This window comes from Drosophila santomea, chromosome 2R (genome assembly GCF_016746245.2).
Source record: "Drosophila santomea strain STO CAGO 1482 chromosome 2R, Prin_Dsan_1.1, whole genome shotgun sequence".
NCBI lineage: Eukaryota > Metazoa > Arthropoda > Insecta > Diptera > Drosophilidae > Drosophila > Drosophila santomea.
In genome coordinates, this window is record NC_053017.2 from 21,310,553 (window position 1) to 21,326,137 (window position 15,585).

A 15,585-nucleotide genomic window follows, 5' to 3' on the forward strand; every position below is an offset into this window, starting at 1 on the left:
GTTCTTGGGATCTACTATTCTACATAGTTTAGGATACTATATTTTATAATTTATGGTGACTTTTTAAAGAGCTTAGATAGCGCATAAAAATTTTGCATAAATGTTTTTGCCCCAGTAGTATATCTATCTACATCTGCGCCCCCACTATCCGATAGGCGAGCTGACTATCGATAAAAGTATCTACTTCGTTGCATCCCTAGGTTGATACATAAAATAAAAAATATATAAAAAGTGAGTTAGTACTGGTATTAAAAGTAATTTTTAAGCTACAAATTGATGAATTGCGAGCACGCAGATACCAAGAACACTGGGAATCCGGAAAACAGTGGCTGGCGCGTCGGGTGCGATAGAATTGCCAGTTTTTCAGACCCCCAAAAGTCGCTCCCAACCGTCCCAACCGAGTCGTGCACCCATAGTCTTGGCCCGAAGTTGCTCCCATGAATAAAAATGTTCGGTAATTTCACGGTAAACAATAACCATTGTCGAACGCAGGGAATAGTCGCGTTCGCACACGTAATTGCCATCGCGCAGAGATGTGACTCGCCCCCGTGGCCCCCGCAGCCCCTTGATCTCGAGCGACCTACCGATTTTCGGACGTCCTGCGACCTGCGACCTGCGTCCCATGTCCTTAAACCTGAAATCAGTGAAAAATCGTTCGCGCATGAATATCCAAAATACAATCCCATCCATCGAGTCCAATCCAAACCAATCCAAGCAGATGCGTTGCGTTGCGATGCGATGCGATTCCATTCCATTCGACTCGATTTGACTCGATTCGATCCGATTCGCGATGGTATAGGTATAATATAGTTTTCCTAACCAAGTGTCAAAGAAATGGCAAATATTCGGATTCGGAGGCACGGAGCACTACGTATTGATATATGTACATACATTTATTTATGTACATCCATTCACACATGCGAACCGAGAACTTGTGTATATATCTAAATACATACGCACGTATATACGAGTAGATACACAACGGTGTGTACTCATATCTGTGAGATATATATGTGCCAGTGCCCGTACCCGTGCCTGTGCCTGTGCCTGTGCCCGCTTAGATCCCGATTCCGATTCCGATGAATTTATGTACATATATTTACATTAAAATCTGCATATCTGCCAAATCTGACATATCTGCCACCACCCCCCTCGCCTGTATTCCTATGCAGATGCCATGTATAGTGTATAGGGTATAGTAAATATGTACATCAAATGTACATCCTGCGACTCCCGTCGGTCGGCAATAATTGCTAGATTAAATACTTTTAATATACGCTTGCCCACTCTCCACTCCTCCACTGCCCCACTCCTGCCGTGCACAGAGTAGACCTTAGACCATAGAACCACACATTCGAGCCAAAGCTAATCGAATCCGTGTATCCGGACCCTTCCGTCCGAGCCTCGACTGCAGATGGAATTATGTTGGGTTGGTATCTCTATATACATGCGTACCTGCTGCCCAGTATGCGCGAGAGTTCCACCCTCTCCGCCCCCTTCTTCACCTGTTACACTACGCCGATGTTGTGGATGTCGATGTCGATGTGAATGTGAATGTGCCCGTGAATATGGCTGTGAATGTCGCTGTGAATGTGCGCCTGCCAATGTGAATATGGATGTGAATATGAATGTGATGAATTCCAATCGCCCAACGCCAATGTACGCGCGCTGCGTGGAGTAATTTTTGATTTTGATTTTGATTTTCATTCCGATGCCGATGCCGATTCCGATGCTTTGCCAGCGGTTTTGGGACCCGAAACCCAGTGACTCACGGGACTTTCGTGGGCGGCAATGTCAGCAGCGTCGCCTTGGCTTAGGCACCCAATTTGGGGCGCTACACACGCGCACCCGGATGATATAGGGGCGTTGAAGTGGATTCCTGATCCCTTGGATGCAGGATGGCTTTGGATATGCAATCAAAATAGGTTTCTGCTGGAGCAGCTCAGTTAGTTAGCTTAGACTAGGGAATCTCCAAAGTTAGCTAGTTGGTTCTGAAAGTTGTGGTGCGCGCACTTTGTTATCCATTACTCATTGTTCCATCTACTGTACCACCGAATGCAGCCTGCTGCGGAGATCCACTGAAGCGCTGAGCCAACGCCAACGGTGGTGCCACTGAGATCGGAGATCGGAGTTCGGAGACCGGAGACCGACGAGCACACAAGGGATTGTGGTTAGATCCGAGGAACCCGAGCACTCAGCTATACTGGAGCAGAACGGAGAAAGCACAAGGGGTGCCGAGTCGCCCGACGCGAACCAGGAAAACCGAGCGACGTGTTGGTGGACCCCGTGGGCTGCGATGGGTTGCTTTGGGTCGCCCACCTCCAAGCAGTCGGACGTGAGCTCGGAGGACTCGAAGAGCCAGAAGCGCCGGAGCGATGCAATATCTAGACAGTTGCAGAAGGACAAACAGCTCTACAGGGCCACACACAGGCTGCTCCTCCTGGGGGCGGGCGAGTCCGGCAAATCAACCATAGTCAAGCAAATGCGAATATTGCATGTCGACGGATTTTCTGACTCGGAGAAGAAACAGAAAATTGATGATATTAAAAAGAATATTCGAGACGCTATCTTGGTGAGTTCGTCGCCAACAATTTCCAGTCAACTCGTCTGGCTAAACTCGTCTTACATTACATTCCTAACACTACCAACATTGCAGACTATTACAGGAGCCATGAGCACACTTAATCCACCTGTAGCTTTAGAAAAGAAGGAAAATGAACCCAGAGTGGAGTACATTCAGGATTATGCATCTAGTAAGTGGCTCTGCTGCACAAGCCTATGTCTATATTAAACACTCATCTCTCCTCTACTCACTTCGCAGGTCCGGACTTTAATTATCCTCCTGAATTTTATGAACATACAGAAGAACTATGGAAAGACAAGGGCGTTCTTCAAACCTATGAGAGGTCGAATGAGTATCAATTAATCGATTGTGCGAAATAGTAAGTAACGCCCCTTACACTTGCCATTCTAAATTCTAAAGTTCCAAAGTCGGTGTGTTCAGCCAAACAAATAGTTTCTGTAGCAATACAAACAGATTTCATTGTTTATTAACCACGGAGTGCATGCCAATTGCTCTGAACGCTTAACTGTGTGTTTCTCTGGGAAGTGCAGAAATCGAAATCGTGGGATCGAAAGTATGCAACTCTTAATTCTAAAAAGTAAACCGCTTGATCAAGTAATCTTCGAACATTGTTGCTTTGCTGCAGTATGGCTATCTGGATATAGAGCTACCACTAAAACCTAATTGTCTGTCTGTAGAAGTATTAGAGCTTTAGAATGAGTAGAATTCTGTAGTTAGACCGAATTTGTACCTGTATTAAAGCTCGTTGAAGCTATTAGGCACTGAAAACAATTTCGTACTCATTTATACACTTGATACTCCGCTTTGAAGCTTCCTGGACCGAGTGAGCACAATCAAGAATCCAAACTACACCCCTAATGAGCAGGATATTCTTCGGTGCCGTGTTTTGACTTCTGGAATATTTGAAACAAGATTTCAAGTGGACAAAGTAAACTTTCAGTAAGTGTGATCACGCCAGTGGTATTCTAGAACTAATGTATATTTGTGTGCAGCATGTTTGATGTCGGAGGACAGCGAGACGAGCGTAGGAAATGGATTCAGTGTTTCAATGATGTAACTGCTATTATATTCGTAACTGCGTGCTCAAGTTATAACATGGTTTTGCGGGAGGACCCCACCCAAAATCGACTTCGAGAATCTTTGGATTTGTTCAAGAGTATTTGGAACAACAGGTGAACCTTGCAACTGGAGCCAATCTCGAGGTCTTGAAACTAAAGAGCTTTTCTCTCATTTTTCAGATGGCTTCGCACGATTTCTATTATACTATTTTTAAATAAGCAAGATTTGTTAGCAGAGAAAATTAAGGCTGGAAAAAGTAAATTGTCGGAATATTTCTCCGAGTTTAACAAATACCAAACGCCAAGTAAGTAAAATAGTATAACCCATAGTTGCACCCAGATCTTTTGGCAGCTGTATAGTAAGTCGGCGAGGAACTCATTCAACAATCAGATCTGGACCAGAAATCCTTTCTAAAATATGAAAACCATGCCCAAGTTAACTTAAGAAATTTAATGGATAATGTGTTTTGTCTAATTTCAAATGTGCTGTCGACACAGGTGACGCAATAATGGAATCCAATGACGACCCAGAAGTAATACGAGCAAAATATTTCATACGAGACGAGTTTCTGGTGGGTTATAATCTCTGCCCCTCTTAGCCAAACTATCCAACTAATTGAACTCTAACTCTTTCCTATATAGCGTATATCTACCGCTAGCGGAGACGGAAAACACTACTGCTATCCACATTTCACATGCGCCGTTGACACAGAAAACATTAAACGTGTGTTTAATGATTGCAGAGACATTATTCAAAGGATGCACCTTCGTCAATATGAATTGTTATAGGTTATCCCCATCGCCGTAATGCAAGTAAATAAAAATATTAATGACTTACTGTTTTAAATATAATTATCAAATGTAATTTGTATTTAAATAGTCCCTTGATTAAAACAAAAAATTCGCTGCATTTAGATCTGGTATGACCTTTCACAAAACTCAACATTAAAGAATAATAAATAAACATGTTAATAACAGACACGCTCGTTTCAATTATTTCAGCATTTCAATTACTGTATCAGGATGCGCCTGTTTTATTTCTTTTATTTTCTATAGTCCCTTGACATGAAGCATTTTAGAGTATTTCCGCTATTACAATCCGTATCCGTGGGCATTTACATTCGCATCTGCATCTGCATTTGCATTTGCATTTAGGTTCTGTCGCCGCAGGTATCACTAGACGAGTTGGTTGAGGATGCTGAAGCTGGCGGAGGCCTTGTCGATCTCGTCGAAGTTGCGCTTGAGCTTACTGCTCCAGGTGTCCTTGTACAGGGGGTCCATCCTCACCAGGTAGGGCACCAGGTCCCGGTGGTGGCCCGACCCGATCTTGCCGGGCGCGAAGCGATCTCCGCAGGGCTTCACGGAGTACTTCGCCTTGAAGTCCGACTGGCTGCACTCGTAGCAGACGACCGTTTGTCCATTGGCGGCCGAAATCAATCTGGGGATCGGGGCATGTGTTTCAGTGATTGGGGATTAGTTTCAGTGAGTAATGGTAAATAGGCGAGCAGGCAGGGATAGCCACGTATTAAGCGGATCTGTTATCTGCATATTTACATACTTTATATGCTTTATATATAGCACCCATTTCGATAACATCCGGATAAGACCTGATAGCAGCAGCCCAGTCTCAGATACCTGATAAGCGTGTCGCACGATGGTCATTCACGTGCCACTGTTGAACGTACCACCTTACCACTGTACCACTGTGTTGGACTCACTCACCTCACTATGAAGGGTCCATCGTACTTCTTGGAGCCAGCTTTTTGGGGCAGCATGTGTTTGCGTTAGTAAATGATTAGTGTAAGTCATAGTGTAGTGGGTAATGTAGACTTGGGTATTTACAGAGGGTGAAAGTAAAACTCTTTACAAATGCAATAATTTATTAACAATTAGGAGCTACATCAATTCATATGCGCATATTTAAAAAAAGACCATGCTGCTTATGTATGTACACTTCAGTTTCATGTCGGTCCTCGGTCCTCGGTCCTCGATATTGTCAAAGTCAATGGAGTGGTGCGGAAGTTGGGGGATTGTGGAATTTCTAGTCGCTTAGGAGCTGTCTATCAAGTGGCGTCCGCTTTATCAAGTGGCCGCCACCAATGCTGTCCAAGCCGCGTTTCGAAACTGTTCTCGAGAAGCGCTCTTGCAAGGACTCGGGGCTCTTGTTTTTGGCCAGAAAAATATTTACATTGCGTTGGAAGAGCTTGTAAAAGTCGTTAAACAACGGCGATGTGGAAAGGTCGTCGTTTGGAAATCCAGTTTGTCGCAAACTCGCGCTGTTTCCGTTACACAACTCTCTTAACGCTGGAAAATCTAATCGAAATAATAAGAAATAAGGATATTAATGGCTTTGTACATAAGCTACACTGTTGGTTAAACTAATTCAAAATTCTGGTATATACAAGTATGAATATCCGACGTTTTGTTTGAAAACCTCAGCATGTCTCGTTACCTTCACAAAGATATTTTCCATCCAGCAGTTCGTCGTTGGAAATATCCTAAAACATAGTTAGCTATAGTAATTGTAGTCCGGACACACAAGCACCATGTCTTTCCGTTGGATATTTCTCGAAAACACTTTAAAAACCGATTCGATGTACGTACCACACTGGGCGCTGCATGAATGAAGTGCAGGAACACCGACACCACCACCAGGAGCACGTATAGATTCATTATTCCAGCCGTTGACCGTTTGCCTGGTGCACTTGGGAACGATTCTCGCTGGGATTTGAAGACGACTGTGCCGCTTTGCCGCGCCGCGGTTCGTTTTATACCCGATTCGGGGCAAACATCCTCTGACTTAAACAGGGTGATGGCAAATTTATGATGCAGATAACCGACGACAGCTAAAAGACCGCAGGAACGCACCCGTTATTAACGGCTTAGTGGCTTGATGGCGATGGCGATGGCTGTGGCGATGGCAATGGCCGTGGGTTGGGTGGGCTTCTGCGGTCTCCTTGATGCTCTTAATGCGTCACTTGCACCATATTTCTAGCCACTAATGGTAAGCACTCCCACAAACAGAGTGAGAGTGTCAAGATTTCAGCAAACATGCGTGCACCCGGACATATGTTCGATTATTAGATTTAATTTTCATTGGTGCGACACCATAAAGGTCCCTGTGTCTGCTGCCTTTGTCGTTTCCCGGTTAATTGAGTTAACCGCGAATCCGATTCATCTGGAAACGGTCTTCGTTGGCGCTGACCAAATGTATAGAGGATAAAATATTTTAAAGTTTTTTTTAAAGCGAAGATATATCTTCTTTATAGATCGGGTTAGAATTAGCCAGATTCAGAAACAATTATTATGTAGTTGCTCATAACTTACTGTCACTTGCCACAGCAATATTTTATTTCAATTAAGAGACATATTCGAAATCCACTTTTCCGATTCGAAAAGAGTTCATAAATTTACCCGTTTCAGATACCCTCAACGAAAAAATTAATCGATTCTCAAGCCACTGCGACATGAGGCACCCTGTTTCCGGACTATCATAATGTTTTCTTCTTAGTATTTTTCGACTCGTAAAATCGGCACATATATTGCGAAATGTCGAGATTTCTTTTGAACAAAAGATTCGTTCCCAGTTTGGTCCAGGTACGTTCCGGATCCGTCGACATCCCTGCGATGGGCTAACGGCCCGTTAATACTCCTACTTGCAGCAAGACTTCCTGCTCGCCGGCTCATGGATTCCGTCGCAATCTCGGAGGGGAAAGGCCTCCACCCCGATAAACATGTGTGTTATGTTTGTGCCCCAGCAAGAGGTAGGTTCCATTGACAGATCGATCACGGTTGCCTGCAGTCCACTCCAATCCAATTCGTTTTCAAGGCCTGGGTGGTGGAGCGCATGGGACGGTTTCATAGGATTCTGGACCCCGGACTCAACATACTGGTACCGGTGGCGGACAAAATCAAATACGTCCAGAGCCTGAAGGAAATCGCCATAGATGTGCCCAAACAGAGTGCTATTACCTCCGACAACGTGACCCTGAGCATTGACGGCGTGCTCTACTTGCGCATCATTGATCCATACAAAGGTAGGTCCACAATCCATTCGCACCGGCACGTCACCATATCTGTTATATCATCTCAACGTTAAGCGTCGTATGGCGTGGAGGATCCGGAGTTCGCAATAACACAACTGGCCCAGACGACGATGAGATCGGAGCTGGGAAAGATGTCAATGGACAAGGTCTTCCGCGAGAGGGAGTCCCTCAACGTCAGCATCGTGGACTCGATCAACAAGGCCAGCGAGGCGTGGGGCATCGCCTGTCTGCGATACGAGATCCGTGATATCCGAGTAGGTCACACTCTTCTGTTGACTCTAAAGTAGAGATGAACTGATATCTGCTTCTTTTAGCTGCCCACCAGGGTTCACGAGGCGATGCAAATGCAAGTGGAGGCCGAGCGGCGAAAACGAGCCGCTATTCTGGAATCAGAGGGTGTTCGCGAGGCCGAAATCAACATTGCCGAGGGCAAGCGGAAGTCCAGGATTCTAGCCTCCGGTTAGCGGAAGTGTTCCTCAGAATACTCATACAGAATACTCATGGTTCCTTCTTCCACAGAGGCAGAGCGCCAGGAGCACATCAACAAGGCTAGCGGAGAGGCGGCTGCCATTATAGCCGTGGCGGATGCCAGAGCACGCAGTCTGCTGGCCATAGCGAAATCCCTATCCCACCTGGTAAGTAGTTCGCCGGGAGACTCCACAAACTTTCGAATCCGGTTAGGTAGGATGCTAGGCATTTCCCCTAAAACCCTTTGGAATCGGTGCACACCCTGACAAGCGTCACACGACAAACAATTATTTCACTTCGGAGATGTTTCAACCGGAGTATGAACAACGATTGCTTCGGGGCGTAGCCGGCGGAAAGAAGGAGTACCTCGATCTACGCTGCATTCCCACGCGAGCTGGTAATCAGTGGAACCGCAACTTCGCCCTCGCTCCAGGAGACTCCAGTGAGTGCCAGAGCTCTGTGTACTCCAGTCTGTTGCGCAACGAGTTCCTGGACGAGAATATCACGTCCTTGGAGAACTGCAAGCAAAGCACACAGGTCCATGCCCAATCAGAGGAGTTTAAGGAGCGGCATAACAACCGCATCTTTGGATTTGCCAAAGGCTCTTCGCCGTCGGTGCGTACACCATTCTCCAACATCAGCGAGAGCAGCCAGCGGCTGCTCAGCATCTCCAAAAGACCCGTGCGCCGACTGCCACGTCGGCCGTACAAGATACTCGATGCGCCGGAGCTGCAAGATGACTTCTACCTGAACCTTATTGACTGGTCGTCCAAAAACACCCTGGCCGTTGGCCTGGGGTGCTCGGTTTATCTCTGGAGTGCAGTCAGTGGACAGGTGACGCGACTATGCGACTTCAACAACGAGGATAACCTGGTTACAGCAGTTAGCTGGCATGGTGAGGGACGTCAGGTGGCCATCGGCACCCAGTCCGGCTACGTGACCATTTGGGATGCTGAGCGACAGAAGCAATTAAACCGACTGGACGGGCACTCGGCGCGTGTAACTGCGCTAGCTTGGCGGGGCAACCGATTGGCCAGTGGATCGCGCGATCGCTCCATTTTGCAGCGGGATGTCCGTAATCCCCCGACGCACATAACACGCTGCTTGCGCGGACACAAGCTAGAGGTGTGTGGCCTACAGTGGTCGCCCAGCAATCGCTACTTGGCCAGCGGTGGCAGCGATAACCGCCTGCTGGTTTGGACGGACGACTGGCCAGAGCCCATTTACGCCTTCGACGAGCACAAGGCGGTGGTCAAGGCGCTAGGCTGGTCGCCACATAAATCCGGTCTGCTGGCCAGTGGCGGTGGGTCCGCCGATCAATGCTTGCGCTTTTGGAACGTGCTCACCGGGAAGCTGGTCCAGTGCATCAACACCGGCGCTCAGATCAGCAACCTGGCCTGGGCTAGGGACTCTCGAGAGTTGGTGACCACCCACGGACACGCGCAGCCACAGGTCATTGCCTGGCGCTATCCCTCGCTGAAGCAGGTGGCCAGGCTGTCCGGGCACACGCAGCGGGTACTCCATCTGTCCGTGAGCCCGGACAACGAGTCCATAGTGACTGGCGGCGCAGATGAGACGCTTCGCTTCTGGACCGTTTTCACCAAACAGCAAACGTCCAAGGAGACGAACTCTGGCCTCAGTTTGTTCCAAGGCATAAGATGAGGACTAAATTGCGACGTATTCCTTGTTCTCCGATGAATTATATTTATTACCAGCTAAAGTTTCTTATCTTTCTTGATTTCAAATCGTTGTTTTCGTTTTCTGCGTTTCAGGATGGACAGAATGCTGCTTCCCTCACGCTGGCCGAGCAGTATATTGGAGCCTTCAAGAAACTGGCCAAGACGAATAACACCATGATCTTGCCCTCGAATCCTGGCGATGTCAATGGCTTCGTGGCCCAGGCACTGGCGGTGTACAATCACGTTTCCACCTCTAACCAGGCCACCAAGTCTTCGGAAAACGTAAAGGGTGTGGGTGCCTGCTTGAACGCAAAGAGTGTTGAGTACAAGGAGTTGCAGGAGGATAAAAGCAGTGTGAAAATGAATATTGAATAGGAATGAATAAACGGTTGTTGCTATTACATTTGCCCCACTTATCGTTCTTACTTTCAAGGCGAAGCCATTAGATTTGGTTCAACAAACAACTATTTATTTACTTCGGTAAATACTTCAACAGCCGAACTTCGTGCGACAACCACAAAGCGAAACTCAGCAGAATAAGCGAGCCGGACTGGTGGGCCGTCGCCAAAGGCACGGGCACGTAGTTAAGCAAGGTGGTTACTCCAAGCGTGGCCTGCGTCCAGGCCATGGCCACCACGGCGTTGATGGCCCAGTTGGCGCGCTTGGGCAACTGCATCCGCCTGGTCACCAGCCACAGGGCTGTTGTCAGCGTTACTGTGCTAATACCAAGGATGCGGTGATTGAACTGCACTGTCGTCGGATTCTCGGTGATGTTCTTCTGTATTGGCGCAAACTTCCACATGTCCTCGGGAATCCACTGATCGCCCATCTTCGGGAACGAGTTGTATACCAGTCCGGCGTCTAGTCCGGCTACAAAGGCTCCAGAAATGGCAGTCAGCAGGACCATTGCCTTCGTCAAATGGGTCAGGCCCTTGATATTAAATGCTTTCTTGGCTTGGATCACGAATGTGTTGGTTGGGATCAGCAGGGACATGGCCCTCGACAGGGAGAGCGAGTACAGGACGAAGGCGGCTGCCAGGTGGGACGCCAATCTATACTGGGAGACCCGTGGCACATCGTTCGGATCCTGGAACCTGTCCTCCAGCCCGGACTTGACCATGTACCAACCCATCAGACCCTGCAGGCCAATCAGAGTGCCCAGCAGCAGAACGCTCTTCTTGGTCTTCGCACAGAAGTATCCCTTTTTCCAAAAGTAAACGGCGGGCAAGAGAAAGAACCCGCCTATGGCACGTCCCCACATCCTGTGCATGTACTCCATCATGAAGATGAACTTGAACTCCTCCACAGTCATATTCACGTTCTTTCTGAAAGCAGAGTATACATGTGGCTCCTGGCTTTGGAGGAATCTAGAAAAGTACTCACAGCTTGTACTCTGGGTATTGTTGGTATAGATTAAACTCCTGCAACCATTCCTCCTGGGTTCGGGGCATGCGTTCACCCGTCAGTTTCCAAGTTACCATGGACAGACCGGACTCTGTCAGCCTGGTTACTCCGCCTGGAAAGGATTCACTTTCGTAAGGAACTATAAACTTAATATGTAGTTATTGGTTACCTAGACCAACGGCCACAAACACCATGCCGCTGACTCCCAGGAACCATCTTCCGACGGTTTTGTCGCTCTTCGGTGTGCTGATGGGCTTTATCACTGGGATTTCCTGCAGTGTAGAGCGTACCAAAATATTACTTTATCTATAACATAACACATTTCTATATGTAATCACTGTGATGATGGCAATGCAACCTTTATCGCTGTTTGCGCAATCGTTTGATGAAGTCGGGGGCCGGGCACCACTAGCTTTATAAGACTGGTTCTCTTCTGGAGCATTCGCAGCATTGTGTTAATTAAGGTTCAGGGATTTACGTTAGCTTACAGCAAATATTTAAAGAGATACTTTGGTTTTTAACTATATTTACAAAGCCGCTTGCGAGTGTGACCGCAGCTGCAGGAAATGCAAATATACTGAAATCATTTCGAAATGTACCGGCGAGTTGTACCGGCTCGAACAGTCTGGTCACTTTATTTTAGCTTTGTTAACAAAATAATTTTTGCGGCTTCCAATTTATAATTTTGCCGAATAAAATGGAAACAATATTAAACACACAGTTCGACCAGCTGCAAAAGGCCATAGAGGGAATCAAGGAGGCGAAGAGCAAGGTAAGTTCGATTTCCATGCCCTTCGCACAGCTCTTAATCCGCCTTTTCCATGAGCAGGGGCAATCTACGGATGAGACGCGCACTGCGGCCACCTTGATGTTCGTGGCTCTGAAGCACGCCAACCGGGAGGTGAAGCACAAAATCAAGGCCGGCCGGGACAAGCTGCACCTGGAGAAGTGCAAGGTGGACCTCAGCCGGCTGCAGCTGCAGAATCTTCTGTACGAGGTGAGCCACCTGAAGAAGGAGATTGTCCGCTGCCAGAAGTTCAAGAGCAGGGACACCAGCTTGGAGCTGCTCTCGGAGGCCGAGTACTCCAGCAGTCTGCCAGACATGGCCAACGACGAGGAGGAGTTGTCAAGCCACAAGAAGCACCTTCATCGCCTCGACTGCGAGCTGCGCCTGCGAAAGGAACTCGATAAGCAGTACAGCGCCCTGCTGAGCTCCAAGCAGGAACTGCTCCAGGACAATCTTAGCCACGCTCAGCGGTACGTCTCCTTCGCGCCCGCCTTGCGCACCTTGCAGAGCGCCACAAAACCGCTGCACGATGCACTGCAACTATCCCTGGACGTGGAATGGAAGTTAAGCGCCGTGGTCAAGTACCTGCCAAAGCCACTCTACGTTTTGTTCATTGTCCTGCAATCCCTGCAGCGGGTCAGCGAGGAGCAGTCCTTCACCGCCGAGGTGGTTGGCTATGAGAGCGAGGCCCAAATGCAGGAGTTGCTTAAGGAGAAAAAGTACTCCACATTGAACCACAAACAGACTGAAACGGAAATTGGGGAGCAGGATAAGATTGGGGAGAACAGCTTGGAAGAGGCACTCGCTCCTCATCCACTACACATTTGCTTGACGGTGAGAAAACACTATTTGCTAGTTCCAAAATATTTATTAACCTGAACATTAAAGATTGGAGCCGCTGGATCGAATCAGCTCATTTTGCAAATCCGCTACTTCGACTTGATCAAGTGTGCCACAGTCTGGGGCCAAATTATCTACTCTAGCAATTCCAACAGCCAGGGGTAAGCTTAGAACACACCAAGAAATAAATAATATAAATAATTTGTCACTTTTTTCACAGTGATACAAACTTTGTACACCACCTTTTGCGGCACTTGTTCCCCAATGACTTGGGCAATGAAATACCCATTCCTGGAATTCAGCACGAGGTAAGAACTTCGTTTTCCAACGCTGGACAACAAATCAAATTATGCTCTTTCAGCTTCGAAGCTCGGACTTAACAGCTGAAGAATGTGTGCGCTATCTCAAGGCCAAGGACTTCGGAAAACCCTTCTGCTGGCTGCAAAGTATGTGCTCGATTGCAACCGTCAACAGTTCGATGCTGTACAACCACGAGCTGAACTTGAACAAAAACAACAAGGAGATCATTGACCGCATTGCCAGGCGCTTTAACTCTTGGCAGCGTTTAAGCCAACAGATTCGCGGTCTGACCTACAAGGATATTGATTTGTATAGCTTAAAGGAAAACATCTATCCAGCCGGTCTGTCGTGCAGCCTCGTCCAATGGACGGCCATCACACATGAGGAGTTTCACTCGCAAATTTCAGACGTACTGAATACCTCGTCCGCCGAAAAGGGTATTACTTACAACTCTTACCGCGCTGTTATCGTCCGGGGCTCCGCCAAAATGGAGTGCTTCATCAGGATACCGAGTAATTATCCACTGGAGATGCCTTTATGGATTCTAAATGTGCACTGGAACGGATGCAATACCTCGCAAAACAACTCGGCCATCAAGGTTTGAACTTGTCTAGCTTTTTTCCTTCAATGAGCTATTAAACTTATATTTTTTTAGATGATGGAGTTCTGGACCAACTCCCTGCAGCCCAAACACTTGGAGCCCAACGACCACGTCCTGTATGCGCAGCTCTTCCGCACCATCTACAGCTTCGATATATTCCTCGAGACCGAGGGGTCCATGCAGAACACCATTGAGTACAACAAGGAGAAGCCTTACATAAGCGCCTTTGCCAAGCGGAGTCGTTCACGGCCCTACAAATATATCAAGAAGGGATCGGTCTATGCGTTCAAGCAGTGACGGTTGAATTTTGAATGTTGTACAAAGTTCGAATGCGGTTACTAAACGTTCTCACAGTTCCGTTTATTACGATTAGTAATACAATAAATAAGTAACATTTAAAGCTAGCTACGACTTTATTGGCAGTTGATCTTCTGGGAAGAGGTCGCTGCCAAGGATCCGGGAGGTAGTGCCGTCGCAGAAGGGTTCTCAACCGCCTCCCGACTCTCGTCCGGCATCACTTTGTCCACGACGTGTTTGATGATCAGCCCGTCGTCGCCCAGATAGCAGACAGAGTAGCCATCGTACCACGCCTCCTGATCTTTCAGCACCTCCTTCAGCTGCCAGATCTTGTACTTCCAGAACTGGAACATGACCTTCAGGCCGGAAATGCCCCGTACTCGCCACCTTATCCTCACCGTGTAGTCGTCCTGGTGCTTTGTGATCTTGAGCACCTCAAATTTTACGTACGCGTACTTCAGGTGGCCCACCGTCCGCAGAATGGCGATCTGTTTGACGTAGTGATACAGGCCCACCGTGTGCTTGCCCGTAATGTTGTTGTGGAAGATCAGACCTGGGCTGTAAATGGAGTAGTCCAGGGGCTCCACAAACAGCTTTGGCAGCGTGGTTCTCAGAACCTCGTAAGCCCTGTCCAGGTCCTCGGGTTTCCTCTCGTTCTCCTTGGGGTTCCCAGGCACCCTCTCCGCATTGGTGCTCTCGTGAACCCTTCGACTTTGCTGGAGGTTATCGCCGGCATGGCAGCTTAACAACTTTTGTGGACACTTTGCCGGCGCAGCTGCATTTAGCCGCATGGCGGACGCCCACGCCCGCTCCTTGGAGCACCAGTTGGCCATCCAGCTGCTCCTTCTTATTGATGAAATCCCGAAATTTCGCAACATCTTGCAAGGACTTTGTGTGCTTCTTCCTTCACCGGAACTGCGTTTCCCTCGATACGGATCTAGCTCGTCTGCAGATCACACCATTCAAATAGTATTCCGATCCTGGATACTCGGCTGTTTTTCGTTTGTGGCCCTCAGGAATTTGACGTGCTCGTGTTTAGGTAACAACATTTGGAAATAAAATACTCGGCAAAAATCATATGGTCGTTGGGGCGCAGTGTGACCAGGTGCCGCGCGTTCGAGTGCCAGTGGAGATGTTAGCGGAACTCCCGTTGTCTAGGGTTGTCACTCCTGCTTAGTTTCGTAAATTAGTTTCCGTTACCGGAAGTTATGAAATTTGAAACAAAACCTCTTATGAAAACGAAAAAATATTCTTATATTGGTGGTAGGTAGTGTTTCTGGTTATGCAAGTAATACCTTACCTGAGATATGTTGACTCCTTTTAAAAGTGGGACAAGTTTGAATACTTTTTCAAGCTTTTCATCTAAGTACATGGTTTTGAGTTTGAGGAAGTATATACTCTAACTATGAATCCATTGAATCCTGGTACCTCCTTCGAGTTGCGCCTCCCGAGCGACGGGAAACTGTTGCACTTTACAGTACTATATGGTTTTGTGCGCAGACTTCCTGCGCAGACCAATTT

General features: G+C 47.6%; 7 protein-coding genes across 10 annotated transcripts; 4 read left to right on the forward strand and 3 right to left on the reverse strand.

Moving 5' to 3' along the window:
* The first annotated feature begins 177 nt into the window (after window positions 1-177).
* Window positions 178-4,494, forward strand: LOC120445792 (G protein alpha s subunit). 3 transcript variants are annotated; one of them, XM_039626398.1, is made up of 9 exons: window positions 178-231; window positions 2,062-2,572; window positions 2,657-2,753; window positions 2,822-2,942; window positions 3,395-3,523; window positions 3,577-3,756; window positions 3,823-3,947; window positions 4,132-4,214; window positions 4,285-4,494. In XM_039626398.1, the coding sequence occupies exons 2-9, from the start codon at window positions 2,297-2,299 to the stop codon at window positions 4,429-4,431; spliced, it is 1,158 nt and encodes a 385-aa protein (XP_039482332.1). In that variant the 5' UTR covers window positions 178-231; window positions 2,062-2,296; the 3' UTR covers window positions 4,432-4,494. The 3 variants fall into 3 exon arrangements, with proteins under 3 accessions (XP_039482332.1, XP_039482331.1, XP_039482333.1); XM_039626397.1 differs by lacking the exon at window positions 178-231 and adding an exon at window positions 291-454; XM_039626399.2 differs by lacking the exon at window positions 178-231 and adding an exon at window positions 297-454 and having other exon boundaries at window positions 4,141-4,214.
* A 140-nt stretch (window positions 4,495-4,634) lies between these two features.
* Window positions 4,635-6,398, reverse strand: LOC120445793. 2 transcript variants are annotated; one of them, XM_039626400.2, is made up of 4 exons: window positions 6,247-6,398; window positions 6,095-6,140; window positions 5,365-5,401; window positions 4,635-5,080 (listed from the first exon to the last, which is right to left on the reverse strand). In XM_039626400.2, the coding sequence occupies exons 1-4, from the start codon at window positions 6,313-6,315 to the stop codon at window positions 4,819-4,821; spliced, it is 414 nt and encodes a 137-aa protein (XP_039482334.1). In that variant the 5' UTR covers window positions 6,316-6,398; the 3' UTR covers window positions 4,635-4,818. The 2 variants fall into 2 exon arrangements, with proteins under 2 accessions (XP_039482334.1, XP_039482336.1); XM_039626402.1 differs by lacking the exons at window positions 4,635-5,080; window positions 5,365-5,401 and adding an exon at window positions 5,505-5,955.
* A 586-nt stretch (window positions 6,399-6,984) lies between these two features.
* Window positions 6,985-10,238, forward strand: LOC120444656 (stomatin-like protein 2, mitochondrial). The gene is made up of 7 exons (XM_039624496.1): window positions 6,985-7,239; window positions 7,305-7,406; window positions 7,472-7,679; window positions 7,743-7,942; window positions 8,003-8,147; window positions 8,208-8,323; window positions 9,929-10,238. The coding sequence occupies exons 1-7, from the start codon at window positions 7,192-7,194 to the stop codon at window positions 10,208-10,210; spliced, it is 1,101 nt and encodes a 366-aa protein (XP_039480430.1). The 5' UTR covers window positions 6,985-7,191; the 3' UTR covers window positions 10,211-10,238.
* LOC120444654 (fizzy-related protein homolog) lies at window positions 8,341-9,876 on the forward strand. The gene has a single exon (XM_039624494.2). It carries the CDS (start codon window positions 8,460-8,462, stop codon window positions 9,816-9,818), a length of 1,359 nt encoding a protein of 452 aa, XP_039480428.1. The 5' UTR covers window positions 8,341-8,459; the 3' UTR covers window positions 9,819-9,876.
* A 44-nt stretch (window positions 10,239-10,282) lies between the features above and the next one.
* LOC120444655 (cytochrome c oxidase assembly protein COX15 homolog) lies at window positions 10,283-11,801 on the reverse strand. Its single transcript, XM_039624495.2, has 4 exons — window positions 11,598-11,801; window positions 11,409-11,511; window positions 11,219-11,351; window positions 10,283-11,160 (listed from the first exon to the last, which is right to left on the reverse strand). The coding sequence occupies exons 1-4, from the start codon at window positions 11,688-11,690 to the stop codon at window positions 10,308-10,310; spliced, it is 1,182 nt and encodes a 393-aa protein (XP_039480429.1). The 5' UTR covers window positions 11,691-11,801; the 3' UTR covers window positions 10,283-10,307.
* A 52-nt stretch (window positions 11,802-11,853) lies between these two features.
* Window positions 11,854-14,171, forward strand: LOC120444653 (THO complex subunit 5). The gene is made up of 6 exons (XM_039624493.1): window positions 11,854-12,011; window positions 12,069-12,860; window positions 12,915-13,027; window positions 13,087-13,174; window positions 13,228-13,764; window positions 13,822-14,171. Exons 1-6 carry the CDS (start codon window positions 11,937-11,939, stop codon window positions 14,062-14,064), a joined length of 1,848 nt encoding a protein of 615 aa, XP_039480427.1. The 5' UTR covers window positions 11,854-11,936; the 3' UTR covers window positions 14,065-14,171.
* Window positions 14,098-15,194, reverse strand: LOC120444657 (uncharacterized protein C6orf136 homolog). Its single transcript, XM_039624497.1, has one exon. The coding sequence runs from the start codon at window positions 14,940-14,942 to the stop codon at window positions 14,181-14,183; it is 762 nt and encodes a 253-aa protein (XP_039480431.1). The 5' UTR covers window positions 14,943-15,194; the 3' UTR covers window positions 14,098-14,180.
* Between the last annotated feature and the right edge of the window lie 391 nt (window positions 15,195-15,585).

Bases quoted from the DNA above. Each gene is read 5' to 3' on its own strand.
- LOC120445792 (XM_039626398.1), top strand. From the start codon at position 2,297: ATGGGTTGCTTTGGGTCGCCCACCTCCAAGCAGTCGGACGTGAGCTCG. The intron at 2,943-3,394 runs GTAAGTAACGCC...TCCGCTTTGAAG, and splicing joins TTAATCGATTGTGCGAAATA to CTTCCTGGACCGAGTGAGCA. The intron at 3,757-3,822 runs GTGAACCTTGCA...CTCATTTTTCAG, and splicing joins AAGAGTATTTGGAACAACAG to ATGGCTTCGCACGATTTCTA.
- LOC120445793 (XM_039626400.2), bottom strand. From the start codon at position 6,315: ATGAATCTATACGTGCTCCTGGTGGTGGTGTCGGTGTTCCTGCACTTC. The intron at 5,402-6,094 runs GTAACGAGACAT...TGCCCCAAAAAG, and splicing joins TGGAAAATATCTTTGTGAAG to CTGGCTCCAAGAAGTACGAT. The intron at 5,081-5,364 runs GTGAGTGAGTCC...CCCGATCCCCAG, and splicing joins GATGGACCCTTCATAGTGAG to ATTGATTTCGGCCGCCAATG.
- LOC120444654 (XM_039624494.2), top strand. From the start codon at position 8,460: ATGTTTCAACCGGAGTATGAACAACGATTGCTTCGGGGCGTAGCCGGC.
- LOC120444653 (XM_039624493.1), top strand. From the start codon at position 11,937: ATGGAAACAATATTAAACACACAGTTCGACCAGCTGCAAAAGGCCATA. The intron at 12,861-12,914 runs GTGAGAAAACAC...TGAACATTAAAG, and splicing joins CACTACACATTTGCTTGACG to ATTGGAGCCGCTGGATCGAA. The intron at 13,028-13,086 runs GTAAGCTTAGAA...CTTTTTTCACAG, and splicing joins AGCAATTCCAACAGCCAGGG to TGATACAAACTTTGTACACC.
- LOC120444655 (XM_039624495.2), bottom strand. From the start codon at position 11,690: ATGCTGCGAATGCTCCAGAAGAGAACCAGTCTTATAAAGCTAGTGGTG. The intron at 11,512-11,597 runs GTTGCATTGCCA...TCTACACTGCAG, and splicing joins TTGCGCAAACAGCGATAAAG to GAAATCCCAGTGATAAAGCC. The intron at 11,352-11,408 runs GTAACCAATAAC...AATCCTTTCCAG, and splicing joins GTTTGTGGCCGTTGGTCTAG to GCGGAGTAACCAGGCTGACA.
- LOC120444656 (XM_039624496.1), top strand. From the start codon at position 7,192: ATGTCGAGATTTCTTTTGAACAAAAGATTCGTTCCCAGTTTGGTCCAG. The intron at 8,148-8,207 runs GTTAGCGGAAGT...CTTCTTCCACAG, and splicing joins GTCCAGGATTCTAGCCTCCG to AGGCAGAGCGCCAGGAGCAC. The intron at 8,324-9,928 runs GTAAGTAGTTCG...TCTGCGTTTCAG, and splicing joins CGAAATCCCTATCCCACCTG to GATGGACAGAATGCTGCTTC.
- LOC120444657 (XM_039624497.1), bottom strand. From the start codon at position 14,942: ATGTTGCGAAATTTCGGGATTTCATCAATAAGAAGGAGCAGCTGGATG.